The sequence below is a fragment of the Pan troglodytes genome, chromosome X (genome assembly GCF_028858775.2).
Source record: "Pan troglodytes isolate AG18354 chromosome X, NHGRI_mPanTro3-v2.0_pri, whole genome shotgun sequence".
Taxonomy (NCBI): domain Eukaryota; kingdom Metazoa; phylum Chordata; class Mammalia; order Primates; family Hominidae; genus Pan; species Pan troglodytes.
In genome coordinates this window covers 32,511,903-32,539,085 of record NC_072421.2, presented here as the reverse complement: position 1 = coordinate 32,539,085, position 27,183 = coordinate 32,511,903, and the positions used below count along the sequence as shown (strand labels likewise).

At 35.1% G+C, this 27,183-nt stretch overlaps 1 protein-coding gene across 14 annotated transcripts in view; it reads left to right on the top strand.

Moving 5' to 3' along the window:
• The window catches only part of DMD (dystrophin), a 2,616,526-nt gene that overhangs the window by 1,780,324 nt on the left and 809,019 nt on the right, over positions 1 to 27,183 (top strand). For all 14 annotated transcript variants that reach the window (XM_063804906.1, XM_063804905.1, XM_063804907.1 and 11 more), the window contains 2 exons: positions 20,253 to 20,400; positions 22,733 to 22,882. In XM_063804906.1, coding sequence (XP_063660976.1) covers positions 20,253 to 20,400; positions 22,733 to 22,882 — 298 coding nt within the window. The remainder of the gene's footprint in view (positions 1 to 20,252; positions 20,401 to 22,732; positions 22,883 to 27,183) is intronic.

The following is a 27,183-nucleotide window of genomic DNA, read 5'->3' as shown; positions in this document are numbered from 1 at the left end:
ATGAAAATTCTAGAATTGGAAAGTAGAATAACCAAAATTTAAAAAATCACTAATGGGGCTCAAGAGCAGATAGTAAGACAGAAAAAAAAAAATCAGTAAATTTGAAAATAGATAAATAAAAATTATCCAATCTGAATATCAGAGGTAAAACAGTATAAAAAACGAACATGAGTCATAGGTTTGTGTCAAAACATTGAGCATATCAATGTAGATGTTACAAGAGTTCCAGAAAAAAAGAGAATGTTAAAGAGGCAGAAAAATTATTTGAAGAAATAATGGCCAAACACTTCACAAATACGGTTAAGCTCAACAAACCCCAGATAGAATAAACACTAAGAGATCAATACCCTAAAACATAAGAGTCAAACTATTGAAATAGTTTCATTTGAAATTATTGAAAGACAAATGGGAAAGTCTTTAAAACAACCAGAAAAAAATGACTCCTCATGTACAGGGATCACATGATTGATAGTTAATTTCTCATCATAAACAATAGAGGCCAGAGGTATTGAAATGATATATTCAGAGTTCTCAGAGAACACAAAATTGCCAACCAAGAATTCCATATAAAACAAAACTATCCTTCAAAAATATAGGTAAAATGAAGATATTACCAAGTTGAGAATGAGAATATTTCTTGCTAGCTGACCTGACTTACAAGAAAAAACTAAATAAAGTCATTCAGGCTGAAAAGGAGTGATATTCAGTAACTCGAACCCAAATGAAGAGATAAAGAATCACAGAACTGATAAATACATAGATACATATAAAAGACTGTACAAATATAGATATATGTTTTTCTTCTTTTAACTTCTTTAAAAGACCTAAGATGGCATAAAAAGTATAACATTGTGTTATTGTGTTTATAAGCAGGAGGAGCAAAAATGGAGCTTAGCAGAGAAAAATATCTAAATTTTACTGTGTTAAATTAGTTTGAACTTAAGTAAATTATGATAAATTACGATGCATATGTAATCTTTAGAGCAAGCACTAAGAAAATAAATAGTTAAAAACAAAATTTAAAATTACACACTAAAAATAACTAACAAGACAGTGCAGTAAAGGAGAAACAGGAACAAAAAAGACATGAATAAGATGTGAAAAAATACAGTATGGCACATGTAATTGCAACTAAAAGTTGAGAATTCCCATTAAAAAATCTGAAATTTGAAATGCTCTAAAATCTGAAACTTTCTGAAGGTTGATATAATACCACAAGTGGAAAATATCACACCTGACCTGTAATGAGTCACAGCCAAAACACAGCCAAAACTTTGTTTCATGCACAAAATTATTTAAAATGCTTTATAAAATTACCTCCAGGTTATATGTATAAGATATATATATATATATATATATATATATATATATATATATAATGTGTGTTTAAACTTAGGTCCTATCTCTAAGATATTAGGTATATGCAAATATTACAAAATCTAAAGAAATCCAAAATCCAAAACACTTCCAATCCCAAGCATTTTGGATATGGGATACTCAACGTACATATCAATAGTTATAGTAAATGGGAGTGAACTAAGCACTTCAATTATAGGCAGAGATTTCAGACAGGATTATTTAAAATATCCAACCATAGTTTGTTTAAAAGAGAAATGTATTAGAGCCAAAACCATATAATTTCAAAGAAAAAGGATGTATTATGCAAATTGTTTACATATAAAAAATGAAGTGACAATACTAATATCAGACAAAATAGACTTTAAGACAAAATATGTAACAAGAGAAAAAGACATTTTTAATTATATAAGGGGTCAATTGAGCAGAAAATATAACAATTATAAACGTATGTAATTAATAGGAAAGTCCCAAATTCTATGATGCAGAAATTGACAGAATTCAAAGAAGAACTAGAGAATTCAACAATTATTATTGGAGACTTCAAACCCTACTCTCAATAGCTGGCAGGCCAATTAGACAGAAAAATAGCTACAATTTAGAAGAATTCACCAACACTATCAACCAGCTTGACCTAACTAACATTTATAGGAGACGCCACCAAATGAAAGCAGAATACATATTATTTTAAAGTGCACGTGAAATTTTCTCTGGGACAGATTCTATGCTAGGTCAAAAAACAAATCTCAATACACTTAACAGGCTTGAATTCATAAAAATTATGTTCTCTTAATATGTCAGAATTAAATTGGAATTCAACAGAAGGAAATTTGGAAGATATCAAAATATTTTGAAATTCAACAACTTCTAAATCCATTCGTTAAAAAATAAATCACATAGGAAATTATAAGATATTTTGAACTGAATAAAAATAAAAGCACAACATGTCAAGATTTATAGGATGTAACTAAAGCAGTGCTTACAGGGAAACTTCTAGTTTTAAATACCTATTTTAGAAAAGAATAAAATTCTTAAATCATTAACTCAAGCTTTCACCATAAGAATCTAGAAAAAGAAGAACACAGTAAACTCTAAGGAAGCATAAGGAAGGAAAAAACGGGGGTTAGAGCAGAAGTCAGTAAAATAGAAAGAAGAAGAAGAAGAAAGAAAAATCGATGAAACCATACATTAATCTTTGAAAATATTTTTTACATGGAGAAGCTTTAGCTAGACTGACCAAAAAAAAAAAAAAAAAAAAAAAAGAATTACCAAAATCTTAAAGGAAAAAGGGGTAATTACTACCAACCCTACAGAAATTAGAAAGACTAGAATGTAATAACATGAACAACATTGTCAACAATTTCTGCAAAATATATTAAATGAAAAAATTCTTAGAAAGACATAAATTACCAAAATTGATTCAAGAAAAAAAAATAGAAATATGAATAGACCTAACACAAACACAGAAACTGAATTAGTAATTTAAAATTTTCCAACAAAAATACCCAGGTCCAGGAGAAAGATAGGAATCCGAGGCATCCACAGTATAGAAGAAGAAATGAAACTCTCTTTATTCGCAAATAATACAATCCTGTATGTAGAAAAATCTGATATCCACAAAATAACTGCTAGATCTGATAAGTTCATGAAGCTTGCAAGATAATCAATATACAAAAATAAATTACATTCCTGTGTACTAGCAATAAAAAATTGAAAATGATACTAAGAAAATAATTTCATTCTTTGTAGCATAAAATAGATTAAATGGTCATAAATTAAAAAATATAACTACTAAACCTGTACTCTGAAAACTCTAATACATTGCTGAGAGAAATTAAAAATCTAAATAAATGGGAACATATTCCATGTTCATGAATTGGAAGACTCAATACTGATAAGGTAGTGATTCTCCCCAAATTGTTCTACAGATTTAATGCAATCTCCATCAACATCTTAGCAGATGTTGGCACAAATTGAAAAATTGCACAATCTTGGCACAAATTGAAAAATTGATCCCACAATTTATATAGCAATTCAAATGTACCAAATAGCCAAAACAATTGTGAAAAGGAAGAAAAAAGTTAGAGGACTTTGAAATCAGGACGTTACCTGATTTCAAATCTTGATGTAAAACTGCAATGATGAAGACAGTGTGGTACTGTCATAAAGACAGGCTTAGAGATCACCTGTAGGTTTATGAAACAAACCTAATCATATTTTTTTCTTAAATCTACTAACTGCACTCCTAATGTTGACAATGGAAGAGACTCGATAGTCCAGCAATAAAGTCTTATATTTATGGTCAATCAATATATGACAAAGGTGACAAGACAATCCAATAGAAGAAAAGCTTATTATTGGGTAGCTTATTGTTAGTGTACAGAAACAGAACTGATTGTTATGCAACTCAACAGGAAAAAAGCAAATAACTTGATTTTTAAAATATTTAAATATATATTTCTCCAAAGAAGACATAGAAATGGCCAACAGGTATGTGAAAAGGTGCTCAGCATCACTAGTCATCAGGGAAATGCAAATCAAAACCTCTGTGAGATGAACACTGTCATCTCACCCCTGTTAGGGTGGCTATTATAAAAACAAACCAAAAACAAAAGATAGGAAATGTTGTTGAGGATGTGAGGAAATCGGAACACTAGTACACCATTGGTGGTAATGGAAAATGATGCAGCTGCTATAGAACACAGTAGAAAGGTTCTTGAAAAAGTTAAAAATAGAACTACCATATGATCCAGCAACCTCACTCCTGGGTATATATCCCAAAGAATTAAAACCAGAATCTCAAAAAGATATCCGCACTCTCATCTTTTCTGAAGCATTATTCACAGTAGCCAAGATATCAATACAGCATAGCTGTGCATGGAAGAATGCATGGATAAAGAAAATGTGGTCTATTCATACAGGGAATATTATTTGGCCTTAAAAGGGAAGGATGTCCTGCCATATTTGTCAATATGTATGAACCTGGAAGGCATTATGCTAAGTGAAATAAGCCAGTCACCAAAGGGCAAATACTGAATGATTCCATTTATATGAGGTGTCTGAGATAGTCAAACTCGTAGAACCAGAGAGTAGAATGATAGTAACCAGGGGCTGGGCGAAGGGGGAACTGGGAGTTGCTGTTCAATGAGTATAAAGTTTCAGTTATATAATGTAAATAAGTTCTAAAGATCTGCTGTACAACATAGTGCCTGTATTGTGCCCTTAAATTATTATTAAGAGGATATGTCTTAAGTGTTCCTACCATAAGAAGAAGAAGGAGAAGGAGAAAGTGAAGAAGAAGAAAGAAAAAATGAGGGGGCATGAGCAAACTTTTGGAGTTGATGCATATACTTGGTTACCTTGATTATGGGGATGGTTTCATGGTTGTATGCTTATATCCCAATTCATCACATTGTATACAGATGCTCCTCACCTTAGGATGGGATTATGTCCTGAAAAACCCATCATAAATTGAAAATGTTATGAGTCAAAAGTACATTTTCAATTAATGATATTTTCAACTTACAGTGAGTATATCCAGATATAACCCCATCCTCAGTCCAGGATTATACTAAACGTGTATCGCTTTTGCACCACGGTGAACTTCAAAATTGTAAGTCAAACCATCGTAGTAAGTCGGGGAAGATCTGTTTGTTAATTATGGACCCGTCGTGTACACCTTAAATACCGAATAAAGCTGTTAAATGAAAATTAAAAGTTGACTGGGCACATGGCTCATGCCTGTAATCTCAGTGCTTTGGGAGGCCAAGGCAAGAGGATTGCTTGAGGCCGGGAGTTCAAGACCAGCTTGGGCACATAGCAACATTCCATCTCTACATAAAATTAAAAATTTAGCCGACTGTGTTGGTGCAAGCCTGTAGTCCTAGATGCTCGGGAGGCTGATTTGGGAGAATTTCTTGAGCCCAGGAGTTTGAGGTTACAGTGAGCTATAATCATGCTACCACACCCCAGGAGACCCTGTCTCAAAATAAATAAATAGAAGTTTTAAAAAACATTGGTATCTCAGTGTTCCTCATTATCCACTGTATTTAAGGTTTAGCTACTTGTGCTTGATGCTTGACAAGGTAATCTTACTTTTCTCCCTGATATTGGTATGATGCAAATTTACTATATATATGACACAAATTTATATATGCAATATTTTCTAGTTAATGGCCTTTTATTTTACTCTCATTTTCATTATGCTTTGCCTTTTAAGTCATATAGCAAATAAATTATGTGGCATTTTCTTAGCAACTATTAATTCAGGAGAATGGGAACAGAATTCTCTCATAGATTCAGCTGGAAGGTAATGATGGTCAGCTCCCAGTGGAGAAAAAAAAAAAAAACTCCCTTCAGTTTTCATAAACATACAGAGAAAATTTCTCCTAAATGCTATGTCAGTCTGCTGTATGTCCTATTGATCTAAGAACCAGAAAACATATATTTTAGTTTATACTGCCTTGACTCTATTGTACATGGCTAGGTCTGTTTAAAAAAGAAATCCTTGAAGATACCCTTTGGATTCTAGTATTTTAAAATGTATGCTTAGCTAAGTGAAGTGGTCTACTTCAAGGATCAAAACCAATCTTGAGTAATCTGTTAGGTAGACTCCCTAAGTTCATCTGTACCTTGTACCAAACTTTTAATGAATTTAGTAATTGACATGGATGTAAATTAAATAATACACTAATAAAGTTCATGCAGAATCAAATTTTAATGCCCAGAGATAATGTAGTAGAAGATATTACCTGTCCATTTCTCTGGACTTAGCTCCTGCAACTGTCCATTTTTCTCTCTAAACTTTAGCCACACTGAATTCCTAGTTTCAATTCCTCTGACTCGCTAAGTATTTTTTCTACCTTGATAAAAGCTAATTCCTTTGTCTTGTACCATCTGTATTCCGGCTGATATTTACATAGTTTTCAGGGCTCAATTTCAATGTTACTTACTCAGAGGGACTCACTGTTACAACCACCACACCCTTTTCAATCTAAGATCCACTGCTCTTCTTAGAAACAGGTTATATTCCAAATGACTATAAGTGCTTTTGTTCTTAGACCATATGTCTCCATTCAAAAGACCGATAGATATTCAGGTAAGCCCTTTGAGAAAATTCTAAATGTTGAGGACCTTGATTATTATTGTTATTATTGCTTCTTTTCTATGTTTTCCCAGGACTCTCAACAAATATGCTTTGCTTTTGTACTCATGGCACATAATGAGATTAATAATGTTTAGAAAACATTTCAAAAATACACACAGAGGAGACACATCTTAGTCTAAAGTTAGACATGATACCAAAAACTATAATAACTATAGCTGACCAGTGACCCCATTTATTCATGGAAAGTAAAATTTGATGCATATTTGCCTTTAGGAGCAACATACCTATGAAAGTTCTGAAAGTGAAAGTTTGTAAAAAGGAGTACTCTCATAACAATCTTAATTTTTTTCTATATATATGTATGGTTTGCATTAAACTCTTTTGTATGATTAGTGGTTTAATGTTGATGTCACCCATGACACCATAAGCTACGTATATGGACTGGCTCTGTTTTGTTCACTCCTGAATATCCAGCAAAAATAGTATAGTGCCTGGCCCTTAGTAGATGTGTAATAAATGTTTGGTGAATGCATAGCTACACTTCAATGCTTATCGCGTTTTAATCCCAGCTACTCGGAGGCTGAGGCAGGAGAATCGTTTGAACCCAGGAGGTGGAGGTTGCTGTGAGCCAAGATCGCGGCACTGCACCCCAGCCTGGGTGACAGAGCGAGACTCCATCTCAAAAAATAAAAAAAATAAATAAAAAAGAGACCCATTCATGTATCTGTATCACTGACTAGCCTGTCAACATTTTGTTAACTACCTCATCAAGTAGCAAAATCAGTACCTGGTATGTGGTAGATGCTCAAATATTTGTTGATAAAATACAGTAAGTTAATGACAGGCGAGCTTGCCTCAGTGAAATATAATCTGTAAGTGAGCAGTGTGTATATCATTTGAAGGTGCCCTACTTAGCCTAGCATATCACAGAGATTCCCAGTAAATATTTAGGCAGTTCATTAACTCTAAAAGTTGGCCCTCATAGTCATTGGCCTACATTATTCACCTCCCTCTGTCTCTAATAAATTCATTGGCAAATTTCTGAACTCCAACTGGAATGTTTGTGGTGGATTTCTTCATACCTAATGGATTATTTCAATTTTCATTTTATATTGTATTATTTACTTGTCTGAGGTCTTTATAATGACAAACTCGACATGCATGATAAGCTGTCATTACTTATGCCATTTGACAAGGACATATTATTTTTCTACAAAAAAAAATTATCTTGGCCAGGCGCGGTGCCTCACGCCTGTAATCCCAGCACTCTGGGAGGCCGAGGTGGGTGGATCACGAGGTCAAGAGATCGAGACCATGCTGGTGAACATGGTGAAACCCTGTCTCTATTAAAAATACAAAAAAAAACAAAAAGCAAAACAAAACAAAACAAACAAACAGGAGTGGTGGCGGGCACCTGTAGTCCCAGCCACTCGGGAGGCTGAAGCAGAAGAATTGCTCGAACCCGGGAGGCAGAGGTTGCAGTGAGCCGAGATCGCACCACTGCACTCCAGCCGGGCGACAGAGTGAGACTCCGTCTCAAAAAAAAAAAAAAAAAAAAAGTGATAATTGTTCAAAATATTTACTTATTAATTCATTTTAAAATTGTATGTTGAAATAAAAAATAAATGTTTACTTTTTAAACTATCTTTTCTACAACAGAAACAATATAGTGAGAAGAGTGATCTTGTTTTACATTTTTGCAAATCTCTTTAAAAGTTAGCTTAAGAGAAGGCAGCTGGTTCTTACATCTGTTTCTGCATTGAATGTGCTGTCATATCTTGCATCATGTAGCCTCTGAAAAACTCCTGATAGAATGAGAGAGGAAAAAGTCAAATAACATCTTAGTATTATTACGAAAATAATTTCGACTTCACAGAACCACTGCATGGGTCTCAGGGACTCCCAGGGGTCCCCAGACCACATTTAAGGAAATACTGCTTAAGGGAATATAACTATTTTTGTACCTCCTGTGGCTATATTCTTTTAAAGAATAGTAACCTCTGTTTCTGAGGAACTTAGCTGCAATTATGTGCAGAGTTTAAATAAGGGAAACGGAAATACCCTTTGCCTTTCTGCTCGAGTATGAAAGTGATGATCAAAATGTTCCCTTTTCTCTCTCTCTCTCTCTCTCTCTCTCTCTCTCTCTCTCACTCTCTGGGGAACTTCGGGTTTCCTTCTCTATATAATGTATTCATATTCCACTGGAAACATACATAGTTTGAGAAAATAGATGACATTTTTTCTGGGGGTGGAAAGAATTACTACCACGAGGAATTCAAAATACAGACACAGTAATAAAAATCACCATAAAGCCCAGAGGGGAAAAAAAATTGAGTAACAAAAAAGGAGGTGAAATTATAAAACTGAGTAACAAAAAAGAGGTGAAATTATAAAATAAATGATAAAGTTGGTTGTGGGTTAGGAAGAAAGAGAAATATAAAGAAACTGGCATAATGTAAAAGCCAAGACAAGAAAAGTGAGGCAGAGGCATAGGTCTTTTGACTATTTTCCATGTTTGATTCTAAGGTAAGTAGATATAGTTTCTCATAGTTGGAAATGTTCGTGAATTTAAACAGAATTAATGTTTATAATCAGATGCAATGTCTAGTTTTTCTATTTGTCCTGTGAAATAATGATTGTGTAAGGTGCTCATGATTGTTTCAAGGGGCGAGGAGTAGTTCTAATTATCACAGATATTTTCATGACTTCGCATACCACTGGTTTATAGAGATTATACAGATTTTCTTATATCAGAATTCTCATATCTTTAATTCCCTAGTAGATGTCTAAGAAGGAGATTTATCACATAGCAGATGGTGGTAAACTTGAGTAAAATGCCAGATAATAAATGCCTTTGGCTTTGTGGGCCATTCAATCTTTGCTGCAACTACTCAACTCTGCTATTGTAGCATGAAAGTAACCATAGACAATATGTAAATGAATGAGTGTAGCTCTGTTCCAGTAAAACTTTATTTACAAAAACAGGTGGTGAGCACAACTTGGTTCATGAGCCATAGTTTACAAACACTTGCTATATAGCTTTCCCTGGTTGAATTTCGTTAATTTTATACAGAACCTGCCTCCCATACACACACACTTTGTTCTTCATGGAAAATCTCCCCAGACTACTTTGAATAATGTTATTACTTGGAGATATACAATTAAGATGATGTCATTAGGAGATTATTAATATAGGAACTAAGCAAATACTATATGCTGAGTACTGAGGATAGGGTGTGATCACAATAGACAGAAAATCTGCAATAGTTTGATGAATATGGGAAATTACAGTATTTCCTGTGATGGAAACATTATGAGGGGCTATGGGACTACATAACAGGACCTATGACCTATACCTGGGTTGGGGATGTCTAATTAATCAAGGAAAGCTTTGTAGAGGAAGTGATGTCTAACCTGAGATTGGAAAGGTCAACCTGGAGCTACCTAGATGAAGATGTATGGAAGGACATCCCAGGCAGAGGGAACATTGTATGATAAATCCTGATATGGATATAGTGCTGGATTTTAAGGAAGAGTAAGTTGTTCCATGAACTATACAGTGCAAAGAAAGATGAAGAAATAGAAGTAGAGACCAGATCACAAAGGGCTTTTTGACCCATGTTAGTGAAGTTATATTTTATCCCATTGGCACTAGGATGTTGTTGAGTATATGAGGACATGATCAGCAACATATTTTAGAAAGATCTCTTATCCTGAAGTGTAAAGAATGGATAAGAAGGAGACAAGGTAGGAGGCACGAGCTAATTAGAAAGCAGTCTCAGAGAGGCTGTTAGAGATCAGAACAGAATGGCTATTATTAAAAAGTCAAAAAACAACAGATGATGGTGAGGCTTCAGAGAAAAGGGAATGCTTATACACTGTTTATTGGAATGTAAATGAGTTTAGGCACTGTGGAGAGCAGTTTGAAAATTTCTCAAAGAACTTAAAAGAGAGCTGCCATTCAACCCAGCAATCTCATTACTTGGTATATATTTAAAAGAACACGAATCTTTCTACCAAAAAGACACATGTACTCACATGTTCGTCGCAGCACTATACAGTAACAAAGTCATGGAATCAACCTAGGTGCCCACCAGTGGTGGATTGAATAAAATAAATGTGGTATACATGCACCATGGAATACTACACAGTCATAAAAAGAATAAAGTCACGTCTTTTGTAGGAACATGGATGCAGCTGGAGGTGATTATCCTAAGTGAATTAATGCAGGAACAGAAAACCGAAGATAGAAGCTAAACATTGGGTACTCATTTTAAAGATGAAAATACTAGACACTGGGGACTACTAGAAGGGGGAGGAAGGAGAGGGGCAAGGGTTGAAAAACTACCTATTGGGTACTATGCTCACTACCTGAGTGGTGGCATCATTTTTACCCTAAACCTTGGCATCACACAACATACTCAGGTAACAAACCTGTACGTATACTACCTGGATCAAAAATAAAAGTTGCAATCAGAATGAGAAGGAGAGAAGGAGACAGCGACAGGAGGATGGAGAGAAGTGGGCAGATTCAAGAGAGATTTCTCAAGTGGACTTATGAGGACATGCTTATTGATACGCTCTGGGAGTGAGGGAGAGAGAAGGATCAAGGATGACTTCTAGATTTTCAGCTTAAAAAACTGGGGGCTGGTGGAGTCATCCATTGAAATTGACAGAGGAGCACGTTTAGGCAGGTAGATGATGGTGTTTGAATGTCTGCGAAGGGAAAAACTGAACTGGGATTGAAATCAGAAAAAACGGTTTGAAGTCACACCCTCTAAATTGCGTTTTCTATCAGATGGTAATGGCTTTGTGACAGGCTTTACTGATAGGTGATGTAACTCTGCCTCTGACAGATGAAGATCCAAAGCATCCTCAGATTTTCCCAAAACCTGTTTCAGCAACTGTGTAGACAGCACACACAAAAATCTGGGGGGAAGTCCTAGGGCTCAGTTAGTTGACTGGATCTATTAAAGTAGCATTGGAGAACACAGTTCAGTCTGAGATTTCCCAAACATATTGCTCTATAATTTATTTTTACCCAGAAACTGAATTCGATGTGGGATAGGGATTATAAAAGCCTTGAGATTCTAGATAGAAATCTCCGAATAGAAGGCTTTTGGGCCACATCTAGTAATCTCCTTTCCTCACTCCATTTCTGAACTTCTTGTTCACTTCTTCGTTGTTTTTAGGACGTTCTTACTACACTCCTGCCTCAAGGCCTTTGTACTTGTTTTCTCTGCTTAGGGCGTTCTTTCCCACAATATTTGCATGGCCTCCTCCCTCGCTTGTTTATTTCTATATTACCTATCTTTATTAAAGCTGCTATAAAAAAAAAAGCCCACACCTCAGTGGCTTAACATAATAGAAACTTTCCGTTCATGCAAACTTTACAAAAGTTTTCTGGTCAACAAATAGCTTTCCTCCAAATGGTGAATCGGGGGGACCCAGGGCACTTCGCTTTTGTGGCTCTGATGTCTTTAACATATGGATTTCAAAATCACTGTGTTCTTGTACATTAGAATGAAAAAGAACAAGGAATATTACATATGTGGTGGTGGTTATTGGAGGTGGGGTTATGAGCCAGACTTCATATTCATGAGCATCACTTTTGCTCACACTCCACTGGCTCGAACTCAGTCATGTAGCCAAACTAATGGCAAGGGAGACTGGGAAATGACAGCTAGCTGCACAATTAAGAGAAATGAGTAAACTTGCCTAATGAGCAGCTAGCCAGTCCCTACCATGAGGACTTTGCTCAGATGTCTCCTTCTCCATGGAAACTTCTATGATCACCCTTTATAAAATCACAACTGCTCCCCATCTTCCCCTCAATATTTCCATCCCTTTTCCATGCTTCATTTTTTTCCTCTGTAGCACTTACTGTATCACAATCTATAGATTTTATTTCTTTATCTTGTTTACTGTCTGCCTCCCCTTCCTCCCAATCGGATGTAAGGTCCATGAGGCAGGGATTGCTGCCGATATTCACGGCCATATCATTGGACACTAGTAGACCCTCAATAAATGGCTGTTGCATTGTGATTACATATATGCTTCACCTAGAACTAGTCTCATCTGGTGGCACATTTACTCATAGATTGACATTAATTCTCTATTGTTTTTTCCCCAGCAAAATTTGTCAAGGTAGTTTGTCAGTAGGGAGAAATAAAGTTGTCAGGTGGCTCATCAAAAGTTCAATTTTGAGTACTCCTCCTGTGTACTCATAATGTTTTATAAATACTTTTATCTATGTAAGCACGTGGGCTTAGACACAATTCTAGGATTAAAATAGAAAGCTCTGTATCCATATTTTCCCTTTTTTGTACCTCCTTTTATGTTCTCTACCATTTTTTTTGAGTGCTGTTAGTGAAGCACTAGGCTAAATCTTGGGTTTCTGCAAAAAAAATTTAATCCTCACAACCACACTCTAAAATGTTTATTGTTCTAATTTTAAGACGAGGAAACTGAGGGCTAAAGAGATTAAGGAACTCGCCCGTGTTCACGTACTCAGCTGATAACTGGCAGCATTTAGATTTGGACTTACTTTCCATACAGATATTCGCATTGCTAACCTTCAGGTTTTTCCCTCATCATTTTCCACATCTACTCAAAAGTTGCTAATCATTTCCTTAATAGTGAGGCATAAATGACTGAGAAATCTTGATATATTATCCCCCTCAGGAGCACTTCATTCCGACAAGACACAAACTTTAGGGAAAATGAACAAATGTCTAATTGTACAACTCAAGCACCAACCCGGTATGGGAGACATGTTGGCTTAAAAATAAAGTTGATGCTTGGGTTCTGATTCTGATAATGACCTACGGAGGGTATGGCCTGAGGAGGTTACTAGGTGTGCGTAGAAATCAATGTTTTGTTTTGGTTTTCCCTCGGGAAGGGTCAACTTATACTTGAATCCTTCTGAAGTTTCTCAAATTACAAGATGGTCATTTATTTTACTTCAATCAAAACAACAAAGTACTGTCCGGGAAAGATGTATTGCCTTGACTTATTCTCAATTTATGCTTATTTTGGAGGCTTGTAGAAGTAACCTGATAGAGGAGGGCAAAAACACACACACACAGACACACACACACTGGGAGAAAATAAATTTAACACAGTTTAGGGATTGACTTTGGTTGTATGACATCACAATTGCAAGAGTTGGATGCCATTGTAAACAAGCTATGGAAAGAATACTGTTAAAAGTTACTCATTAAGTGGTTACATGGTGTAGCTCATGGACATATGGCACAGAAAAAAGATAAAGCTGTCTTTACATAACATAAAACTGTATTCTGTTATATAAATGTGTGCTTGTGGCTTGCAATAAAATTCCTAGTGAAACATTACTTCTAGATTCAGCAGTACTATACCTCAGGCCACATGGATGTAAGTAAAGATGATGCCCTCTGGAAAACTGAGTTAGGCAACAACAAGTGCATCCGTGAGGATGCAAATTTCAATGTTGAAGGTGCCTGTGAAGAATTTGAACAAAATTGTTGCATGAAATATGAATGAAGAAGTGTGATCTAATGATATAATATTTTGTACTATATAATTTTAAAGTAGTACACACAATCACATTAATGAATTAAACATTATATGTAAACAGGTGATCATTGTATCTCCATTTTCTAAAGTTTCTATGTTAAAGGTGATCAAAAAACTTGGAGAGAGGGAGTTCTCATTTGGAAAATGGGATAGTCACCTTTGGGTATGTGATGTATCAATCTCTAGAACTTCAGTTTCTTCATTGAAAGCATATAAAAGGCAATCCAAAGGATGTATGGAATATTAAAAGATTCCACTGTGAAACTATCTAGCACTTTGCCTGAAACACTTGTTAGATCCCCTCACCAAAATCATGCCATGTGATTTGGCAGTCTATTCCTCTTAGCGTAAGAGTAGCCCGACAGAAAATGTTCATTAAGAGTTAATGTTAAATTCATTGAATTTAGCAACACATGAGTAGCGCTTCCTTTCTGATTATGCAAATCTCTCACCATCATAATATGCGCTTCCTTTAATTTCATTAGGAACATTTGTAATGTAAATGGTAACAGAGCCAATATTTCGAACAGAAGCCATTCTTTCTAAAAAAAGCTAAATGTCTAAATGTATTGAAATGCTTCTAAAAGTAAAAATATTTAGCACTTATTTGCAGATGGGTAATGTTAAATATCTCCCTCATTATTATTACTACCGCTTGTCTGAATAAATCCTACCATAAGCATTAAGCAAGTAGGTAAACAAAGAAATAACACTTCATGTGATGAATGCCAATATAAAGCACGTTTAAACTGTTCTGTCAAGAGACAAGCCTGGAAATGCTAACTGTGTTTCTTTGCTTTTCTGCAATCATCTGAATACATAAATTCAAATTGCAGCTTTTAAAACTTCAAATCGAGGCTTTTGAAATTTCGGAAAACACATGCGCTTGGAAAAGCAGATTATAACAAGGTCCCAACGGGATTTTGTCACCATCTTTTTTATATTTCAAAGTATAAAAAAAAATCTAGATAAGAAATGACTACCAAATGTTTTCATATTTAAAAGATGCTGTTTTTTTTTAAAAATTAAATCACTGGAAAAAAAGTTTTCCACAAATATTGTGTAAAAAGAAAGATAGCAAAAAGCTTAGCCAAAGCTTTTACTGTTTAAGTGAGGATTTATTCTGAGAGTTCTTAAGAGTTTTCTAAATTAGTATATGGTTAATATCCATAAAATCATATGCAAGATGCTGTCTTTCAAATTGATGCTGAAGGTTAATTATAAAATATACTTAATTATTTATAGTGTCCCATTGAGTCCCAGATACTCTGTGTCCAAAAACACTGTAAATACAGAAAATTTAGCAGAATTATATTGGAAAGGCAGTAATTCTTCACAAATTAACTTATTGATATAATTCAATCCCATTTAAAAATTTTCAGTGAGAATTGTTTTATAATTTGACTGAATGATACATTACATAAATTAGAATAACTAGAGTGGGAGAGCGGGTTAACCTACCAGAAATTAAACATATTTTAAAGCTGCAATAATTGACATAGTGCATTACTGTCACAAAAATCTACAGTAGATCAACAAGCAGAAACTTAAAATATCATGAAGAAAGCACCATAAATCAATTCAGAAGAGATGGTGCTGGGGGAAAAAATATCAATTTCTGAAAAACTCTTCAAGGTTAGAAACAACACTATATAAATTTAAGATGGATTAAATATTTGGTTGTTCTTTTTTAACAAATGAAAGAGTAAAGGATCAAGAATAAATGAGAATATCTGAACAATGGTAAAATGGCCACAATTTTAAGGATACTATCAATGAACATAATATCAAAGAAATAAACTGTTAAATTTTATTTAGAAAAAACTACTAAAAGGCAAAAAGGAAGCTGGAAACATAGTCTCAATTAATCTATGTTTCAGAAGATGTGAAAAGAGCTCTTAAAAATAGGAAAACACAGGAAAAATGGGCAACAGACCTTGCAGATAATTGACAGTGGAAACTAAATAAATGACAAACATGTACGCACATACAACATTTTCAACTTTCCTATTAATAGAATACTTAAAATATCTATGGCAAGCTTTTTATTTGTTTTATTGGTATATCAATTATAATGCTCAATAGTGGTAAAAGTGTAGTGAGACAAGTATTTTCTAAGTGTTGGTGGGAGTTTACGAGTGCTCTGAGTACCAACCTTGACAGAAATTCAACAATGTGTATCTAAATCCTTAGGATTCCCATTGTTAACTTTTCATTCTCATTCCAGCAGATATATGATTCAAAATGTATAAATAAATGTGTTTATTGTAGGGTTACTCATTATAATAAAAAATGAAAGCAAACAAAATTCCTAATAACACAATAATGGTGAAATATAAGGTACCCCTATATATCTTATTACTAGGATCTTAAAAAATCAAGTTTTTAAGCATAATTAATGACCTACAGAGACACATAGTAGAATAATAAATGAAGAAAATAAGCATACAATATAGAGTTTGAACCCAGTGATACATATAAATCTCAACTATGATGAATAAGCACAACATCTCTCCTCTTTACTGGATATTCTTGATAGAAAAAATATGCAAGTAAATAATTTGAGACATATTTGAAAAGAGGGGAGTGTTTGATTTAGAATTTTCTAAACTTGAGGGTTATTATTATTTTTTTGGTTTGATATTACTTTTTCCTGCTCCTTAAATTTTTGTTTGTTTGGGGGGTTTGGGGTTTTCTTTTCCTTAAACGTGTCTGTTTCTAGATGAAAGTTGAAAATGTTTAAAAGCCTTGCCAATGTGTCTAGGTTTTTCAAATGTAATCAGATTTTAGCAAGATTTTACTTAACTAAAAGTATTCAGAACACTGTGCAAAACCATCTGGAGTCAAATAGTAATGGAGGCAATGATTTGCAGAGTAGAAAGAGAGAGAGAAAAAGATGAGATAGACCCTCAAAATCTAGACCCAAGGAATTAAATCTGCTTGGAATATTTAAACAAATAAAGGATGCCTATACTATACTAGACGTTTTCTTCTTCCACAATTGATTCTAAGGTCAGAATCTGATGGGAAATGGTGCTATTCCACATTCTAAAACAAACTGCCAGCAATCGAGACCAGCCACTTCCCCATAGGGTTTACTCTAAAGCAACAGGGATATTATCTCTATTCCAAGCAATTTCCAATCTCCTCTGTGCTCCATGTCCCAGGCAAGATTAAAAAGACTCAGATAGGAAGGGGTAGTAAGCTTTGTGGGGAGTGCAGTTTGTGGTAAGGGACAGTTCCTTCTCTTTCATCTCTCTGAGTCAGAAGTAGAGACTTCGAGAGAATCACTGAGAATAAGTATGTAGACTCCAAGAAGGAAAAAGCATCCTCTCACTTCACTGAATGTTTGGAATCTGCAGACCTCCTTCCCAGGTCTGTGTAGCTTTTGGAGAGGCCAGAAGAGCACCGTAGGCATTCCTTTGGCTTTCCATGCCCAAGCACATAGAGTAGAAGAAGAGGAGGAACCGTAAGGTTTACCATACACAAGAAATCAACAAAAGGCTTTGAAATTGACTTTTCCTATTTTTCAATTTAAATAAGAGAGAATTGTCAATGATTAAAATTCATAAAATGAAGAAAGAATGGACTCAGAAAATAGCAAACATGAAATGTTAATTATTAGTTCAAAAGTTAGTTTACCGTGTTTTCTCTGCCAACTGATTGCTAATGACTAAAGTCCTTATTTCCAGCTTTCCTCTCTCCCCTGAGCTCCAGATCTCTTGATTTATTAAACTAGTAGTTTCCCCAAAATATATGAGACAACAAAATATACTCTCAGCTGAAGTAAATAGCATTCATCTTCCCAGTCAGATAAGGCAGAAGTACTTCTAGATCAGATGTTATATTCGGGATAGGTTAAAAACAGACCCTGGTCCCAGTGTCCCAGGAATGAACAGTGGATGTGCTTATTTCTCATTGCATGCCTGTATCAAAATGTCTCATGTACCCTACAAATACATACACTTACTATGTCCCTACAAAAATTAAAAACAATAAATCATAAATATTTGTAAAAATAAGTGAATAAATGTATAAATGAATTTAAAAGAGAATAGACAGAGGGGAGAATGTAACTTTACGTGTCCCAGAATAGACTTTGAACAGGCTCTTATCATATAGGAAAACTGAATATATGCAAGCATAAGTCCAATAACCAGATTCTGATTTACAGAATGATTGCAACTGTAGTTCTCTCAAGGCCCTGTCTTTGAACAGGCTGTGTCTTATTCCTGCAACATGCTGATCTATCTTCATGCTTCAAGACTCAGATCATTATCTTCTCTGGGATGTCTCCCAAGCACTGCCCCAGAAATAACTTCTCCTCCTATAATACTTAATCATAATCCTTGGCTTATATGCTTGTTTCTTCTCATTGACTATGAAATCCTCAAGACAAGGTATATAACGTATATATCTTTAATCCTAATGCCCAATTGAGCTCTTAGAAGGTAGTAAGCTCCCAATACACATTTGTTAATTTGAAGCAAAAAAAAAAAAATAGCTAATCATTCAAAAAACTGAATTATCACAAATGTCCATCTAAAGTACTATATTTACACAATTAAATGCTATACAGCCAGGTTAATGAACAGACTAAAATTATATGCAACATGGATTATCGTAAACATAATTTTGAATGAAAAAGGCAAGACACAAAGGAGTATAAAGCCATACAATTCCATTTTCATAATATTCAGTACCGGCAAAATAATCAAAGTTGACAGGTTACTGGTTATACTTGGAGGCAGTGACTGCAAAGGGATAAGAGGAGATTTCTGAGATTCTGATAATATTCTATTTCCTTCTCTGATTGTACATTGTGTTCAATTTTTAAAACACTATTGAGCTATACAGTTAAATTGTGCAGTGTCCTGTACGTATATTACACGTCAATTAAAAGCTTCCATGGAAGCTACACATAGTTCCCAAAAGACAACAAAATAAAAAATTTTCAATTATTTTAAGCACAAACAATTTTGTTCAGCTGTCTTACAATCGAATATGTAAGAATAAATTTATGGCTAATTAGCATAGAGTATATGCATTTTCATAATTAAAACTTCCACGAGTACAACATATGTTAAGTATTTTAAATCAGTTTTTCTCTTTCCTCAAATAAGGTTGTGAGTCATAATTCGGAAAACAGTTTAGCATGTAATAATTTAGTGTTTTATTTTAAACCAAGCTGAAGCCACATAGAGCAGAACTGCTCAACTGAGCCCTATCCAAATCCTTGACCCACAGAATAAGAAGCAGATAAAATGGCTGCTACTTAAACAAAACAAAAACCTTGTTTATATTTTTGTCCTATCATTTTCCATAAGTATACTTTAATTAAACATTTTAAAACTTGTAACTTTAGGTTATATACTTACTTTAGTTGGTTCTCAACCAGGGACAATTTTGTCCCCACCCCCAACCCCCTAGCATATTTGGCAGTGCCTTGAAACATATTTGGTTGTCACAGCTCGGGGGCGAGGTGTTACTACTGGTATCCAGTGTGTACAACAGGCCAGGGATACTGCTAAATACCCTACAATGCAGAGGATAGCTGCTCACAGCAAAGAATTTTCCAAACTTAAATGTTAGTAATGCTAAAGTTGAGAAACCTCGCTCAGATATAATGACATAATGTTGTTAGAATTTTTATTTTATTCATTTTAATGTATGTATGTATGTATGTATGTATGTACGTATGTATGTATGTATTTGAGATGGAGTCTTTCTCTGTTGCCCAGGGTGGAGTGCAGTGGCACGATCTCGGCTTACTGCAGCCTCTGCCTTCCACCTTCAAGTGATTCTCCTGCCTCAGCCTCCCTAGTAGCTGGGATTACAGGCGCCTGCCACCAAACCTGGCAAATTTTTGTATTTTTAGTGGAGACGGGGTTTCACCATATTTGCCAGGCTGGTCGCAAACTCCTGACCTCAAGTGATCCGCCCACATCGGCCTCCCTAAGTGCTAGGATTACAGGCATGAGCCACTGCGCCTGGCCAGGAATTTTTGAATCAGAATTTTTCTTGATCAATTTTAATCTCTTATCATTTAGAGATTCTTGAAATATTGAAATTACTTTGTTCAAAGTGAATGAATTTTCTTAAATTATGTATGGTTAACATCTTTTAAATTGCTTATTTTTAAATTGCCATGTTTGTGTCCCAGTTTGCATTAAAAAATAGTTTGAGAACTATATTGGAAAAAAAAATAACAATTTTCTTCTTCTTTCTCCAGGCTAGAAGAACAAAAGAATATCTTGTCAGAATTTCAAAGAGATTTAAATGAATTTGTTTTATGGTTGGAGGAAGCAGATAACATTGCTAGTATCCCACTTGAACCTGGAAATGAGCAGCAACTAAAAGAAAAGCTTGAGCAAGTCAAGGTAATTTTATTTTCTCAAATCCCCCAGGGCCTGCTTGCATAAAGAAGTATATGAATCTATTTTTTAATTTAATCATTGGGTTTCTGCCCATTAGGTTATTCATAGTTCCTTGCTAAAGTGTTTTTCTCACAACTTTATTTTTTCTTAACCCTGCAGTTCTGAACCAGTGCACATAAGAACATATGTATATATGTGTGTGTGTGTATTTATATATACACACACACACATTGCATCTATACATCTACACATATAGATGCATAGATTCAATACGTCTAAATGTATATAATTCACAGTTTTTATCTTTGATTTGAAATTAATTTTAGATTTACTTGAGAACTTCACAACTTCATATAATTTTAAAAACTGAAGACCAGATTGTGGAATCATAAAATCTAAATCTAAATGGGAATCACTTTTTTAATCTGTCCTGGTTACCTACCTGGAGATTTGAGAAGAGTCTTTAAAAAGAAGAATCCATTTTCTTAGGGAAGATCTGGATTGCCAGATCAGTCTCACTACTTCAGCCTCTACTTAAAGGCATTATATTCCCCCGAAGCAATGTTTTGTTTAGCTTATTTGTCTGGGGGTGTGGGACGTGGTGTTGGTTCACATTCCATTTGGCTGAATAGACATCCAGCTTATTCCAGTGGCTTTTCATACCGTCCTACTGTGATGTCTGCTTATTACTGATTACTTCCCTTGGCTGACTGACATGCTCTGATTGTGCAATTGGATTAACTTTCATGGTTTTAGTTTTAGGAAAGCAGCTCTTTTGGATCTATTTCATTTTAGTTGTCAAACAGAAGGTGAAAGGGGAAGAGAAATTAATATTTAATCAATCCCTGTTATGTGCCAAGTATTAGATACATTACAGCCACTATTTTATTTAATCTTCATATCAGATTTTGACAATGGTTGCTATTATCCTCATTTTACAAGGTCACATAATCAAAGGGAAATGAAATTGGTCCTTTATCAATGATTCAGGTGGTTTACACATGTAAATTAGAGTCCAATGTCAAACGTTTATTTCTGTGAAACAAGAGATTTACACCTGAACAAGAAATAAAGTATAAAAATAAAATATGGCGTAATTCAATAAACAAATATGGAGCACTGACTATACATCCGATGTTTTACTAGGTATTTGGGATTCAAAAATAGAAAAGAGTGGGAATCATTTGAAGATGGTTATACCCTAGAACAATGAACTCAGTCTTTTCTTGGAAATTTATCTTTCCTAAATGTATTGAGTGTCATATATAGTAATATAATTGATAATTCATTTGATATATATTTAGTGGCATTTTCTTATTAATTAATATGCATGAGTCTATTTTCTCCTGAAAGAATCTAGATCAGTGCTTTCAAATAGAACTCCTGTGATGATGAAAATATTCTGCATTATCCATTTTTGTAACGACTACCTATTTGTGCCTTTTGAATACCTGGAGAGTTGGTCGTGTGACTGAGGAACTTGAGATTTTATTTTAGTGAATTTTGATTAACTTAAATGTTAATAGCGTTGTATGGCTAATGGGTACTGTAGCAGACACAGTAACTTTAGTTGACAAAAATGAAGTGTTAACATCATGGTGATTTTGGAGGTCTTGGGAAAGGGCATACACTATGTGATGGTGAATGAGTTAGAGAAATTTAGGGATATGGAGTAAAAAATGAGGACTCCAGAATGAAACTACCCAAATTGGAACCACACCTTTGTTGCTTGCTAGATTTGTGTCCTGGGAGCTGGTATTTAACCTCTTTGTCTCAGTTTCCTTCCATATAAAATGAAGATAATTGGATCTACCTGATATAATTATTATAATATGAAGATAAACTTAGATAATAAATGTGAAAAGGTTAGCACAGTGCCTGGCACTGTGTATATTGAGAGTCAATACTCTCAATGTCAGTTACCTCTTAAGATGATAATGCAGTTTCTCAGCGGCAAGCTACGGTATGCTATGGCATGCTATGATACCCAAGAGGCTGATGAATTTATTCACATTGTTCTATTTCTGATAAAGAGATAGGTTTTCAGACACTAACTTTATTTGGAGTGTTGCTTTACCATCTCACATTTTTCTCTTAAAAAATTTATGAGGGATAATATAATCATTTATTTTCTACAAAGATTTATCTACTGGGGGGGGTGAGTGTTTCAGTCAATCAGCTCTGTGCTCAGATAGAAAACTGTTGGTATTGGAGGTACCACTGGGCCCTCGGTCAAGTCGCTTCATTTTGATAGACTAATCAATAGAAGCGAAGACAAGGTAGTTGAAATTGTGCTGTAATTCATTTTAAACGTTGTTGCATTTGTCTGTTTCAGTTACTGGTGGAAGAGTTGCCCCTGCGTCAGGGAATTCTCAAACAATTAAATGAAACTGGAGGACCCGTGCTTGTAAGTGCTCCCATAAGCCCAGAAGAGCAAGATAAACTTGAAAATAAGCTCAAGCAGACAAATCTCCAGTGGATAAAGGTTAGACATTAACCATCTCTTCTGTCACATGTGTTAAATGTTGCAAGTATTTGTATGTATTTTGTTTCCTGGGTGCTTCATTGGTCGGGGAGGAGGCTGGTATGTGGATTGTTGTTTTGTTTTGTTTTTTAACCTGACCGTTTGCTTTGGCTATATGTTTTGTTGTGGCTAGAAAAAATGATGATGGTGAATGGCTTTACATTAATGACCAAATGCCAAAATTTATACCACAATTTTTTGCAAAAATTATTCTGAAGAATCAGACTGAAGAAATGACGAAGTATTTAATTCAGTGGCCAGGCATGTACTGACAGTATTTAAGCTGAAAGGTCGTGGTCTGGTTCTAGTTAAACAAGTGTCATAAATCAAAATTAATTATTCACACCTGTGGTATAGACTTACTAATTAATGTACACTAACGTTCTCCACAAGTTTATTTATTTACTTACCTACTGATTTATTAACTTGTGAGTTTTCATCTTTCCACCTTGAATACTATATAAATCTAACAGTAATACTATTTATTAAATTAATACATATTTATTTTATATAAAGCAAGTGGTACATATGAATTTATAGTAAAAAGCAACATCAATTGATCCAGCACTATTCATTCAAAGATAATCATTTCCCCACTGTATTTTCATGGCATCTTTGTCATAAATCAAGAGAACTTGTATGTATGAATCTGCTTCTGGATTCTGTATCCTCTTCCATTTGATTAAATCTGTACTTTAACAGTACTTCACTGGCTTAATTACAATCTTTTTTTTAAAACAATCCTACCGAGCTATAATTCACATACCATTAAACTCATTTAAAGTGAACAATTCAATCGTATTTCGGTGTTACTTTTTTAAGGTGTGATAAAATATATAACATAAAAAATTGTCATTTTAGTCATTTTGTATGTCCAGTTCAGTGGCATTTATTACAACCATCACCACAATTTATCCCCCACCCCCAGTTTTTTTTTTTTCTTTTTTGGAGACAGAGTCTCGCTGTGTCGCTCAGGCTGGAGTGCAGTGGCGCCATCTCGGCTCACTGCAATTCCGCCTCCCAGGTTCAAGTGGTTCTCCTGCTTCAGCCTCCCTAGTAGCTGGGATTACAGGCACCTGCCACCATGCCCAGCTAAGTTTTTGTATTTTTAGTAGAGATGGGGTTTTGCCATGATGGCCAGGCTGGTCTCAAAGTCCTGACCTCAGGTGATCCGCCCACCTTGGACTCCCAAAGTCCTGGGATTACAGCGTGAGCCACCGCGCCCAGCCTCCAAAATTTTTTATTACTCCAACCAGACAGTCTGTAACCATTAAGCAATAGTTCCCCTTTCTCTGTCTTCCCATCCGCTAGTAGCCTCTGGACTACTTTCTGTTTCTATGAATTTGGCTATTCTAGATCTTTTATATAATTGGAATTATATATTTGCCACTTTGTGTCTGCCTTACTTCCCTCAGCATAATATTTTCAAGGTTCATCTATGTCGTAGCATGTGTCAGAACTTCATTCCTTTTTATGACTGAATAATATTCCATTGTATGTATATATGCAATCATTTTATTTAAATATTTTGGATCTGGTTGTGTAAACCTTCCACTTTGTTCTTCCTATTCAAGATTGCCTTGGCTACTTTTGGTTCTTTGAATACATTTTAGAACTATATTGTCTATTTTTACATAAAGCCTTCCAGGATATTGATTGAAATTTTGTGAATCTGGAGCTCAGTCAACATCTTTACAATACTGAGTCATCTAATTTGTGAACATTTTGAATTGTGTCAGGTTATTTATTGTATTTTTTAAATTGACGATGCTGACATTCTAATAACACATCATTTACACGACTGATAAAATATTTAGGAACTAAAATAAGTACCAATTTTATGACATTAAAACCATAATGTGCGCTTAAGTGTCTCTATTTCAAGCAAGTAGTTATTTGAAAAAAAAATCCCTTCTTGGTTTCTACCTTTAATGATTGCAAAACATCTGTGTAAAGATACAGACTTTTATGTATGGAGGGAAGGTGGTGTCCCAGCAATTAAATTTTATAGCTACATAACAATACAAATGAAATCATCCCTCATAAAAAGAGAACAAGGAGGAAGGATACCCAAAATGTTCTACAATATCTCAGTACATCTTACGACAAAAAGAAGAACAAAAATTATAATTGTAGGAAATATGAGAGAACTATCTACAATATACAATAGCAGCTTTGTGGGTTGTGAAAGAGTCAAGGTTTTATGTGTCCTGCAACAGAATAAAAAGTCAAATTTTTATGATAGAAAGAGAAAACTGAGGTTACGAACACCATCATGTATAGACTTATATTACTACAACATCCATAATATCTGTTTCCTATGCCAAAATTATAATTTTAATGCAATGTCTTTGCCATTAAATGCCACAGGATTTGGAATTTTATTCATTAGTCATATTAAAATTATTTAATCATCTTTTCTCCATCCATATGCCTCTGTATCCCTGTTAGTTTAGATTTAGGGATAGAAAGCAAATGATCAGTACCAGATTTAGGTAAGTAACACAAGTTTTTTTAAAAGTAAAAGAAAATGGCTTATAACACTGGCAGACAGTCTTGATCTTCATTAAATCTCAAGCTCTTACTTATTACAGGAGGGTAGAAATAAAGCGGACCCCCTCCCTGTGTTCTCCAGCCCTACCCTTCATCCAAAGGTTAGAGTGGGTGATATAATTGGAACTAGTGGGTCATAGTTACTGCGACATGAATATGTCAGTTCCTTAGTACATAGTATCTCCAAACATATCCTAATATCATAATCAGTTGGCAGGTGACTTTCTCCACAGCTAACTCTAATATGCTGCATTCTGCGTATTGAGCCAACTGACCCCTCACTTTTGTACCTTTATTTTATTTTTTTATTTATATTTTGAGACAGAGTCTCACTTTGTCACCCAGGCTGCAGTGCAGTGGCACGATCTCGGCTCACTGCAACCTCCACCTCCCGGGTTCAAGTGATTCTTCTGCCTCAGCCTCTCGAGTAGCTGGGACTACAGGCGCGCACCACCACACCCAACTAATTTTTGTATTTTTAGTAGAGATGGAGGGTTCACCATGTCGGCCAGGCTGGTCTCGAACTCCTGACCTCATGATCTGCTCACCTCAGCCTCCGAAAGTGCTGGGATTACAGGCGTGAGCCACCGCGCCTGGCCTGTACATTTATGTTTCATTACTGAAGAGAGAAAACAGCAGGTGAAGATAATATAGCTATTTCTTTAAGGGAGTGGTGGACGGTATAATGAGTTCATTGCAAAAGCGTGTTACCTTGCCTTGGCCTGGGTAGCTTCTCTTTAAGCAGAAATGGAAAGGGTTGCTTTAAACTGAATATAGCCATTAGCGTAAATTTATGGGTACCTTCATGCAATGAAGGCTCATGAAATGATATCCTCATTCTTGTCTAATACATAACTTGACCTTTTACAGCCTTTAACAATAATACCCATAAGAGCCACAAAGTGGGGATGTTATTAAAGCTAGCCTCTGTGTTCCTCTCTCTGATCATCTCATTCTATGATCTTCACCCACACTTCTGACTCAGGTGTTTTTAATATTTATCCCTCTTCATATTTCTTTGTATTTTCTCTGAACATGCATGTGGGTGTAGGAGGCTCTCTCGCCATCATCATCACTCTCTTCCTCTATGTTTCTCACTTTTAGGCTAATTTTCATCTATGAATTGACACGTTACTATATTTATTAGGAATCTTCTTTTTGTTTTTTTTGAGACAGAGTTTTGCTCTGTCGCCCAGGCTGGAGTGCAATGGCGCGATCTCCACTCACTGCAACCTCTGTCTCCTGGGTTCAAGCGATTCTCCTGCCTCAGCCTCCCGAGTAGCTGGGATTACAGGCATGCACCACCACGCCTGGCTAATTTTTGTATTTTAAGTAGAGACGGGGTTTCACCATGTTGATCAGGCTGGCCTTAAACTCCCGACCTCAGGTGATCCGCCCACCTCGGCCTCCCAAATTGCTGATATTACAGGCGTGAGCCACCGCACCTGGCCATGAATCTACTTTTCTATTTGCATATTTGCCACTCTTTTTCTGCCCCAGTTGTTTATGTAACACATTCTCTTCTACTCTCCTTCCCTGACCCCGTTAATCCCAGTTTCATCTCTTTCATGTCTTTTTATTTTGTGTCCCCTTTCCTCATTCTTCATTGCTCTTTGTATATGTTATATGTGGGTATTTTTTAACTACCCATTTATTTAAAACCAAAATATGCTTTATCATTCTTTATTTTTGAACACCGAGTCCTAGAA